Source organism: Thermobia domestica, chromosome 2 (genome assembly GCF_964235325.1).
Source record: "Thermobia domestica chromosome 2, izTheDome1.hap1.1, whole genome shotgun sequence".
Classification (NCBI taxonomy): domain Eukaryota; kingdom Metazoa; phylum Arthropoda; class Insecta; order Zygentoma; family Lepismatidae; genus Thermobia; species Thermobia domestica.
Genome location: NC_137455.1, coordinates 110,586,340 through 110,598,621, shown reverse-complemented (window position 1 = coordinate 110,598,621; position 12,282 = coordinate 110,586,340). Strand labels below are relative to the sequence as shown.

The 12,282-nt window shown below is 32.5% G+C and overlaps 1 protein-coding gene across 2 annotated transcripts in view; it reads left to right on the top strand.

Moving 5' to 3' along the window:
- The window catches only part of LOC145674697 (uncharacterized), a 99,676-nt gene extending 88,023 nt beyond the window's left edge, over positions 1–11,653 (top strand). For both annotated transcript variants that reach the window (XM_081744946.1, XM_081744944.1), the window contains exons 9-11: positions 3,659–3,759; positions 7,461–8,076; positions 11,247–11,653. In XM_081744946.1, the coding sequence (XP_081601072.1) occupies positions 3,659–3,759; positions 7,461–8,076; positions 11,247–11,404 (875 nt within the window). In that variant the 3' untranslated portion in view covers positions 11,405–11,653. The remainder of the gene's footprint in view (positions 1–3,658; positions 3,760–7,460; positions 8,077–11,246) is intronic.
- The last annotated feature ends 629 nt before the right edge of the window (positions 11,654–12,282 follow it).

Here is a 12,282-nt window from a genome sequence, read left to right as displayed (position 1 = left end):
AATTTGAAAGTTAAATTTCATTTCTTGCTTACTCTAGAACCTTTATTTTAATTAGGAAACTTCTTAAATTTGGTTCTTTTCTCTTCGGATATTAGAATTAAATATTGCGTTGATTCTGCGCTGCATAATAGAGCCTGTGATAAGTAAATGTAATTGAAACCTGGGTTCGATTTCCGGTGGAATGTCATATGGCTCACTGTGGGTCTACGTATCATATAGTCTCGGCGCTGAAAGGGGCACTAAATGCTAATTAAAGCAACCAAACAAGTAGATGCAATTGGTAGCACGCTAGAGAAAATGGGATTGGAGGTACCCCAAAGACGTAACGCATCAATATTTCTCTGTCTAAGCTTATATGGATTTATTCAAAATGAACGCAAGATATTACACTCTAGAATTGTTTCTGTTTTTTTTTTTTTTTTTCTCTGCGCACTTACTTTGTGCTTTTCTTCTTCATTTCATTCTTCTTCAGAAGTGTATTTATTTATTTGTTTATTCGATGTGTATTTACATTATTTTCCTATTTAACTCAAGTGAATTCATCAAATTAAATAAAGTTCATAAATCATTTTAATTACCTTTTATTTTTTCAATAAATATTATTATTCACTAGATTATTTAAGAATACTAAATAGTTAAACTATGAAAAAACTATAAAATAGTTTATTTTTTAAGTGTCGGAACAGAAACATCATTTTCTAAAACTACAATATCATACTTAACATTGTATTAAAAGTTTTCAAAAAGTAGCTAAAGATGCGTAAGTAGTTTACAGCTTTAAGTAAAACATCTGTTTCGTCAGTCAAGTTGCGTGATACAGAGACGGCTCATGAGGTAAATCAAACCGAAAAAAATTAAAAGGTTTATCTCTTCAAACTAAAAGAAAGAGTTATCTAATTTTTTTTGTCGTACACAAGAATTAGTACATTATGTAAGTTTCTGTTTTGTTTTTTTTAATAAAACTTTAATTCTGGTTGCATGTCAAAGAAGAGCTTTAATCCACTTTTTTATTCTCCCTACTAACTGAATTATTTCCGTCTTCCATAATGTAATAGCCACGTTTCACATTTGTAATTTTAGTAATACGCTAGCAGAAGAAAGGTTAGAAAAAGGTTTAATGAATATAAAACCTGAAATTTGAATATTTTGGAAATTATTATTTTTTTTTCCTCTAGATGAGAAATTTTCCAAAACACTGCATTTCTAATTTAGAGTTTATATAACAAATTTCACATCTCCAACTTAAGCGAATTCTCATATCGAATAATCTCTGAATAAATAGTGGGAAATTTTTAATATTATAGGTAAAATTTTATTATCGACCTCCTTTCCTCTTTAGGAACTAAAATTTCAAAATCTCCGACTCACATGTTGAGTTATTTTAATGGAAAGTTATACGTCGAGTTCCATCTTCTGAATTTGAAAGATTTGTAAGACACTCTATTTTTTACCCTCCTCCTCCTCCAAAAACACACACACACACACACACAAAACTTTTACCTGCTTTCAGGATAAATACTTCTTTAATTTCTTGTTTTCTTGGAAAAAATTTGATTTTCTGTCCAAATTTCACATTTCTGCCTATAGTGATACAGCCTGAACGATGATGAGTGAGTCACTTCCTCTCTTTCATACAGGGTGTTTCAAAATGACACCGACAACGTTTGGGAGGTGAGTCCTGACACCAAGATAAGACAAAAAGTATAGACCAACCTGGGTGCATAAATGCGTCGTTTCGGAGTTATAGGCTGCCGAAAACATGAAAAAATGAACTTATAAAGTCCATGGCTCCCATACTATGAGATTTACTGTAGTTGAGTGAAGACTTCACTTAGGAACTAGTATGTATCCTATCCAAATATCCATGTTTCAGAATCCTAGGGTACTTCCGCAACAATTTTTATAGAGGTAGTTTGTGAGTACTTCAAATTATATATGCCCCTAGCCAAACTTCCTTTATAAAAATTGTTGCATGAGTACCGCAGGATTCTGAAACATGTATTTTTGGATAGCACATATATTAGTGCTTCAGTGAAGTCTTGACCCGACTACGGTAAGTCCCATAATATTGGAGCTTTGGACCTTTAAAGTTAATTTTTTCTTATTTTCGCTAGTCCATAACTTCGAAAGGAACCATTTGTGCATCCAGGTTGGTCTATACGTTTTGTCTTATCTTAGTGTCATGAATCACCTCCCAAACGTTGTCGGTGTTGTTTTAAAACATCCTGTGTATCTCTTGTCTTTGGATAATATTTAATTTCAACATAAATTAAAGTTTAAGAGAACATGATAATTTTGTTCTTTATCTCATTACTCATAGTTGAACGGCATTCACCAGGTTATGGCATATGCTGATGATGTAAATTTAATAGGGAATGATAGGAGAACAGTAGAAATAAATGCAGAGATCTTATTAAACGCTTGCAGGGACATGGGTTTAGAAGTAAATGCAGAGAAAACTAAATACATGGAAGTGCGTCGGGACCGTAATACGGCAAATTGTGGAGGCGTTAAAATATTAAATAATACTTTTGATAAAGTGGATACTTTCAAATATTTAGGATCAATATTAACAGACGAAAATCATATTCACGAAGAAATTAAATGTCGACTAAAAGCAGGGAATTCGTGTTACTATTCGGTTCAAAATCTCTTGTCGTCGCGAATTCTGTCGAGGAATTTGAAGCTTAAAATATATAAAACGATAATCATGCCTGTTGTTCTGTATGGTTGCGAAACATGGTCGCTTACTCTGAGGGAAGAACATAGAAAGTATTTGAGAACAGGATCCTGAGAAGAATATTCGGACTCAAGAGGAACGAGAATGGGGAATGGCGGAAGCTTCATAACGAGGAACTACATAGTTTATACGGTTTACCCAACATTGTTAGGGTCGTCAAGTCTAGGAGGCTTAGGGGGCAGGTCATGTAGCTAGAATGGAAGAAAGTAGAAACGCTTTCAAAGTCTTGACTGGTAGACCCATAGGAAAACGACCATTAGGAAGACCTAGGCGCAGATGGGAGGACAATATTAAGATGGATCTCGCAGAGATAGGAATACAAAGTAGAAACTGGATCCAATTAGCTAAGGATAGAAGTCAGTGGAGAGCTTTTGTGAACGCGGTACTGAACCTCCGGGTTCCATAGGCCATAGAGTTAGTTAGTTAGTTAGTTATCTCATTACTCATAGTACGTAGTGTTGTCTTGCTAACATCTTAATAAGATATTGATAAGGATATGCTTCAGTATCAGTTTCAACTTAATAGGTGGCCTAGTTCTCATATAGAATCAATTTAGGTTTACAAAAAAAAAAAAAAAAAAAAAAAAAAAAATCATTTTTCTCAATTTTTTTTTTTTTTAAAGAAAAACTATGCACAAGGTTTTCTATTGACATATATCACTTGGTTCAGGTCATTGGTATCTATAGAGTGGTATAAATCTCGGTTTTTCCGTTAAACGCTAATAATATTTACAGGATTTACCGTTTTTCTCTTTGAATCTGCCTATAGATACCAATTAAAGAGTCTGTACAGTACAAAATTGCGTGCTTTCTAAGTCATTGGCTGTTAATCTGAATGAAGTGTGCATTTCTCACCTATATGTAGGTAATATATTGCTTTCAGTTGTTTTGACTAGATTCATTCTTTCCTTTACTATAGAAACTGAAGAGGAGAACGCCATAGTGAGAGTTACAACTAAAGAGAGAACCTTCCATACGTCGATAAATACTGAAGACGATTCATCGGATCGTATTTTTAACGTAAGTTCTATGTATTCAGTGTACAATGATAGAAAAGCGCCAAGAAATAATTCTCTGTCTGTATTAAAGAGTACCCTATTTGAATGTTAATCTATAGAAAACGTTTTAATATCTTATAATAAAACATACAGAAAGAAAACCGAAACACGTTTTAATTACGTAATTCTTCGTAATGATATAAACACACACACACACAGAAAACCTCAACATTTAATGAGGATTTTCAACTTGCCGTCCAATGATTTTCAACTTGCTTGTCCACGATAGAAAAACAACATATTTTATTGCAGCAGGATTTATTATCTTATGGAATATTGGTGTTCTGCATCTATTGTGAGTAAAATAATAACATAAAACAATATAAAATCCATTCGTATTACTCATCCGTAACAATATGTGAAAAAAAATTAATTTTAAATATTAGTAAAATGTTTTGGCAAAAAACACAAAGTTTCAGTTACTTATAGAGCGTTGGGAATATTTATTTAAATCAACTACATTTGTCTTCATGTTCCTTTTCATAGTAACCAATTACTTTATAGTTTCTAAATATTTCGAAAGCAGCAAGGCTTTAATTGATCAACAATGCTGGCAATTTTCGTTAGCTTTTCGAAATATTTAGAAGCTATTAAGTATGTGGCTACTATTAAAACCTTGTTAATCTACGTGTACTTAACATGGCAGTCGTAGTAGAAAAAAAACCCAACACAACAATTATTATTCTCTTTCATTATTTCTATACTCCCTTGTATAGTATAACCACTTGTAATCGCTTATATACTGTTAATACAACTAAATCCTTGTGCAGTAACTCCTTCTTAATCATTTATACCATACAACCAATATCTTCCTCCTATCAATTACATAAAACATTTTAAAATATTTGCACAGACCGGTACAGTAAGATATCTGCTATTTTTTAAAAACACTTTCCGCACGCACTAGCCTGCCTTAACTCCAATAATTTCCCAGCAGCTACTACAAAAAACATGGATGTGAGCAAAGTGAATTTAAAGAAAGTTTGAAAGTAATAAATAGTATTCACTACATCCTTATTTGATAAGTCGCAACTGCGGATAGAAGTGCTTTTTTATGTATAATCATAACAGCAAATTTATTCTTTGAATTGGTAAAACTATTTAAAATTAATGTTGGTCATAATTTTATTTTCTAGTTAGATATTGTTTTAACTTATATTAATTTGGCTAAACAGTTATGGTGTAGTCATTTAGCGCAATATTTCGTCTTACTCGCTGAGACCTCCTCAGAAATGTTTCAGTGAGTAACTTAACGAGTAGAATGAAATACTCTACTAGAAAAATGCACTTCATAATATTTAGGAAGGAGATGTAAAACTGTTTTGAATGTTATACAGAGACAATATATCGTAAAACTCATAATTTGTAATTTGCAGAAATACAGAAAGAAAGCAAAAATAAACAAGAACAAGTAAAAAGGAAATATTCGGGGAAAATCGGGATTATTCCAAACTAATTGTCATTACATTTCATTGCTTAGAAAAGATTATTTTTCTTGCTTCATACAATCGTCCTTCAACATTATCCAGGAAACAGACATGCAGGCAAAGCAGAAAATATAAAAAATTAATGAAACTGCAAGCCTAAGGTAGAAACGCACCGAGAAGAGCTTTCCCATCGCTATGAAATCGATTTGTCATTATGCTGAGATATGGACGCTTCACCTCTTGAAGAACGTCATATGAAGTTACAAATAGGACTGACAACGTGTAACATTAAGCTTTTTGCCTCCAAAACCCATTACCGCAACAGCTCCGTGTTAGCGCTCATTCTGCTTGTTTTTGTATATCACCTAAAATGAGACTAAGATTCAGAAGAAGACATCTAACATGTAAAAGGACTAACTAGGACTATTTTAGATATCGTTGGTTCCTTCAAAATATTCAGAAGATGCCCTCGTGGCCTTCCAAAAAGAGGGAAGTTTCGCCAAAACACGTCGCCCTCGCAGAAGAGAAGAGAAGCTGCACTCGTTAGCCGACTACGATGCCGGAATCCCGGTCTCTCATTGGTCATCGCCCAGAACTGTTCTTCAATTAATTTCCATGCCCAATAAATTAGAGGTCTTTCCGTGCTACTTTGTGGACTAATCAAATGCCCGCCAAACAACTTCTTCCAATTGCGTTATTAGTGGAGTGTTTGTGTGTGTGTTTCTGCAAATTACTACAAACTGAAATGGGAAAACTTATATCCGTAAGTAGTAATCATTTATTGACACATCTGAGTCTATTGCAGTTTCTTTTACAAATGCCTACCAATTCTGCTCTCCCGCCTAAATGTTTGCTTTTAGGCTAAGTGTTGTCTTCAGTCCGACACTTATCAAAATTTTCCCAAATACTAAATTTCAAATTAGATTCATTTTAAAAACAAAGGTACTCGCATTGAGCCTCACACACTACCTTTGCTATTAATAGATTTTTCCTTTTACTTACATTTCCTGCACGAAATGTGTGTACCTTTTATTTACCTAAATAAGCTCCCTAATAGCATAAGTATGGAAATACGTTCTAGATTTGTAGGTACTGAAAGCTCATCTGGAAAAGAGTGTTTAGTGTATGTTGTGCCTCTGAGCCCAGGTAAGCTTCTAGCACAGGCGTACCACGATATTGTTTGTTGTGAGTAAAATGAACTAAATTCTGGCAAGCCTCTCTAGAATTGCTATGTTATTGTTATCAATAAAAAAATCTTATTTCAATATTGCATTTAATGTTATCGTTGTGTTACAGACAACTAAACTTGCTGACTTCCGAACTAAGCCGGATCAATTTTCTCAATTACATTTGGCATCTACAGGTACTTTTGTTGGAACACAAAGTTAAAAAAAAGGAACTATATATGTATTTAATTTCTTTAATTAAAAAGTCTTCTCAGTTTCCTTACCTCTGTAAAATTTGTCGGAAAAATTACCCATGAATGCCGAATGCAATCGACGAATTGATTTCGCTCTGCACGAAGCAGTGGTAATTGAAAATTATCATTTTCAAAATATGCGAAAGTTTTCCCATTATTATATTGTTCGCAAGTAGTAATTGTTGGGTAGAAAATATTAAAGTTGCATAGTTTATATTATGGAATAGGAAATGTTTAGTAAGTATGACTAGTAAATGTTTAGTAGTATGTTTAGTAAGTACTAACTATGCAAGATGATAAAATGTATTTTCTTTATAGAAGTGTTAGGTGCGTGGATATAATAAAAATCATGAAGTTAGACTAATTTAGTTTGCCCATACTTACACGGTGTATAAGAATTGGAAAGTACTCGATATCGTGTAGTATTAGCGATATCAAAGAACTCTTAAATGATAACAGAAAGTATTTTTAATGGTTGTAGTATTTATTCATATTGAGAAACGTTAGGCTTAATGACTATTGAAAGTGCTACTTCTCTGAGCAGAAGGATATGCTAAATATAAATCCAATATCGTATAATTTCCTCTTAACTTCATTGCAACATTTAGAAATAGCGTTCTGTAATATATAGGAACGGCGTTCAATCTAACCTACGTTTGCACAATAATGTTCGTCCTGTTAATCTTCATTAGTTATAGAAATGTAATATTTTAAAACATGTACATTTGATTCTTTTTAAAGTTTTCATCTAAAACCATTACAGTCTGAATAAAAGTGGAGCTCCATTAAAATTTTCTGTGTTTATTCTTTTTACAGGTTGAGCCTTCTCAACCTGAAAACCACATTCAAGTGTCTGAATCGGAAAACACTTCAATATTAGTAAGTAACAATATCAAGTCTTCTGAAGAAATTTTACTGAATCCACATCAAACTGACGAGGAGAAGACTGATTGTGATGTTTCGGAGAGAAAAGTTTCTGAGAAGAATGAAGTGCAACATGCTCCAAACAAAAATGTGCAATTCACAGAACTATCTTCTTTGGAAAACGATGGAAAGAGTTCATCAATTTCTCTAACCAAACAAGAGACAATAAGTAGTTTAGCAGATTACCCTACAAATGAAAGTTCAGAAACTTCTGGACAAGATACTGTTCCAAGTGAAGATTCGGAAAGAAGTGAAGATTCTCCACGATCGGAAGAAATGGAAGCTAGTGATTACATTCAAGATGAATTTGAACAAAATGTGTTGGATTTTCCAAGAGTTGAAACTTCGAAGACAGATCTTTGTACCCATCTGACAGAAGACGAGAAGAGTCAAATGAGTTCTCAAACAGCATTGGAAGATTCGAAAATGGGAGTCGATTCCGAGCCCACACAATCATCTCCTACAGATGACAAGCTCCTAGTTTGTGGCGATGATTGTAGTGATAAAGGTTAGCTTTTCTTTTATTTTATTGCAGGTAACTGTCAAATAGTAACTCTATTAAATTTTTGAGTCAACATAATATCTCCATATTTCTTACGTTGGAGACATGGCTTTCTTCTTTAGGAATAAATAGATTTAAAAATATTTTTTCAGGTTTAAATTAGGTTGTGAAGAAATTATCAATGGGAAATTTATAAATAAATACATCTACAAATATCTAATAAAGTTTCAGTAATTATGACCTACGTAGTATGCTCTCCAATTGCTAACAGGATGTTCAGTGTCTGAGTTTCAGATGAGAAACGTCCAACATTATCGAAAATAAAATGTTCAAAAGGATTAGATATCACTGATAAGTGATTGTCAAATCACATATACCTTAAAATGCGTACCATCTCGTATCCTCGCTCATTAAACATGTGACTGATGAAGAAAGTGAATAATTGTATATAACTCTCTTCTTTCTAGTTGCAATAGTAAAGATTTCGATAATGGGAACTAACCTTTATCTAATTTACCCATTTTGGAATTTAACTTTATTTTCTTCATTTTAATGAGAAAAAATCATCAACTTAGATGAAGCTCAGAGAAAAAAGGTGCAACTGAATCAAAGATCAAACCCTTGTTTCTGGCTTACCATGCTAATTTAAAACATTGAAAATCATCTCATTCTTACCATATAAAAGTCAATATTTCCAACTTGGTTACATATGTACTTGTACGCTAATTGCAGGTGCGCTATTTAATAGGATTCACTGTGCTTTTGGTATACTTCTTAAACATGTTGAAGTGACTGTGCAGTAATAAATTCTACGAACTATGTTGTCATACATGTTATATGTAATACATGATGTATGAATGATAAACGTACCATAAGAATAATATGGGTATTTAGGTCTTCGGGCTCTTTAGTTATTTATTTTTCCTCGGGTCTATCCAGTTCATTATTTACGTCAGTGCTTTACAATGATGCAAAATAGTGATAATATCATTTGTTTGTACTTCAGAACCCTGAAGATGGCCAATGTTCAATTACTTGTGTTTTAAGGGAATACTAAGATGATGTTTCATTTGTAACAGCAATACTAATTCGATCTCATTACTTCACGGTCAACAGATTCCACACGAATGTACATACGAAAGACCATAGGCGGGTAGCTATATATATATATTTAAAGAGAGAGAGAAAGTTTTAAAACTGTGGGGACAAACTTTGGGAGGTGAGTCAACAAGTGAAAACAAGACAAAAAGTCCCTGTCAACCTATTTCCGGCAATGAGTAGTTCAGAAGTTATAGGCTTCCAAAATCACGAGATAATGAACTTTCGAGATGAATATTACCAAAATATGTATCTATTATAGACTGGTAACCTGATATATCCAAAGATAAATATTTAAGAAGTGCAGGTGCCTATGATTTTCTGAGTGTGAAGAGAATTACTGATCACTAACAAACGATAATTCGATTGAGAGATATCGATGTCTCACATGATTGTCTCACTACTACTCATTGCCATACATGTGTTGATAGGTACTTCTTGTCTTGATTTCACTTCTTGAATCTCTTCCTGAGATTTGTTCATATAATTCTGAAACACCCAGTATATATACACAAAACTACCATATTCATATCATATTTTAGTGATTAAATGGAAAATATTCCTTAAAATATCTGTCAGCTTATATTCACAGATTAAAGATATGAATTTTAGATCAAGTCAAGTAAACTGAATGGAATTGGAACTGAAACTCACGAAACACGGAACGAAACACAATATTGGAAAACTACTTCCTTAAAAAAAATTAACTTTTTAATTCTTTGTTTATTAGAACAAATAAAATTAAATTAAATTTCTTGATAAGTGGATCGGATAAAGATGATACCCCAACATCAACAGCTTGCTTATCGCGATTTAAAAGTGAAGAGATTCGCATAGTATTCAATTTTCCTACACGCAACTATATACAGCTATATGAGTAAGGATATATGGTAAATTTGGTTTTGAACAGCTCTATGTTATTAACGATCATTATCCAATATATTCAATCCTTTTCAACCTTACTGTTTTTCTTTTCGTTCTTGACGCTAAAGGTTTCCTGGAGAAAATTTGGAACTTAACTTCAAATTGGAGTTCATGGAAAGCTTTATGGTATGAACAAAAGAAAAAAAAAGTATTTAAACGCTTGGAGAAGATATGAAAGAACGATTTGTTTACTCTTTTGTTTTTATTTTCATTTTATTGTCTCTTTCTCCAAGTTCAAAGTATCATTTTTACAGCAGGTTCGGAATACTCCTTTTTTTCTATCTCCTTGAACAAAAATTCAATTTCTACCTTTATGTTTCTGTGAACGTAAATTGAGGGATGTTACGATAGTTCGACTATTTTCTTGTGCGATTTCAACATTACTAATATTATTATTTTATTAAAATATGTATATCAATTTAACGTTAGTTACTTCCATTCTAATGGCAAGAAAAGAGTATTTGCAATGTAATTCTGGACATGGATTTCAGGAGAGAAACTTATTTTTGTGGTTGTTGTTCACTAGTTTATTTATGTATTTTGTGTGGGTGTGTGGAATGATAGTTTCATACTAGTACTGAGAAATTCTTCTTTGTTTTATTTACTGTTTAAACGCAGAGAGTGGATTCAAATTTTATATTATATGATATGATTTTTTAATCATTATTTTAGTCAGTGAACTTTCATGAAGTAAATTTTAGCATTTCGAAGCAGAACTGGCTTCCTTTCAAACTGGTTTGCCCACAGACTTGTTATCCTTGGCCTTCATTATGAATTCGTCAATATAGAATAAGAATTACATAAGAAACTTTTTGAGAGGAAACATTTAGTACTAGAATAAATAACGTCAAAATTTGAAACTTATATTTAATTTATTTAAAGCATATTTTTCGTTAACTTAAAGTAACTAACTGCTTAAATTAATCTACATTTAAGTATAGTTCATCCTTGAAAACACAAGTAATCCTTTAATAGATATCTAACTTTCTGACTTAAAAATTTTGTTGCGCAATTATTTGCATTAGTCAGGTAATTTATTGTACAATTTCGACCTTCGAAAACAATTGTATATAGTTTAGTTTAGTTACTTGAAATCACGGTAAGAGCTTAAGTGATTGAATAACAAAGTTAATTTGAATTTTTTTCTGATGTAGATAATGCACGTATTCAAGGTCCGTTAGCTGTGCCAAAGAGAGCAGGAAGAAAACGTCGACGAGGTCGCTGGCAAAAACAGTATGCAACAACTTCTGATAATGAGTTGATCTGTATGTCAGAAAATGGCAGATCAGGAGCACAAATAAATCTAAAGTAAGCTGGCATGCACTGTTAGTGAATTCAAATTATTGTGTGTTCAATCGTCTCTTTAATGTCTGTTTGTGTATATGTGTGTTTGTACAGTGATATTTGACATTAATGTTTCAAGTGGCTAGTGAAAATATATATTCAGTTATTTATAGATGAGTCAAACTCTTGAAGTTAAGAAATCGACCTACATATTTAGGATTCATTTGTGTGTTAAATTTTATTTAGATATGTATTTAAATGATAAAATAAAGATTAAAAAATATATGAGACTTTCAATTGGATCACATATTTTTGCAAAATTACAGGGTGTTATATGAGTAGAATCATTAATAAATGTGAGCATCATTAGTTGCGTTCAGCAAATGAGTACCGAAAGTATACCAAACACCACTCTTAAGTGTACACTTTCATTGATAAATATTAGTTATTGTCATTGTACCAATATTGTAAATAATAAGTAATCATTCTTTAAGTATTTGGAATTCGCATCATTTTTGCAAAGTACATAAGTAGTTCCGTGTGCTCCACTACACACCGAGAAAGCGTATTTAGTTTTCAACATGTCCTTTCAACAAACCATCCATCTAAAGCACCGTCACAATATCTTTTGTCCAGGAACTTAATTATTAGATTTCCAAACTACGTTACGCATAAATGGCGGAAGTCTTATACGTAGAACAGATTTTCCTGTCCGTCCGTCCATCTGTTGACAGGTATCAGAGCAAAAACGGTAAGATTTATCGAGATGCGGTTTTCTCCAATCTATCCAACGTCCCAAGAATAGACTCCGTCTCCTCCGTTAACTGTATTCAAACCGGAAATGGTTCAAATTAGTCATTTCCGGTTTCAATGTTTATTACCATAGAACGAAAATGGTAATAGATA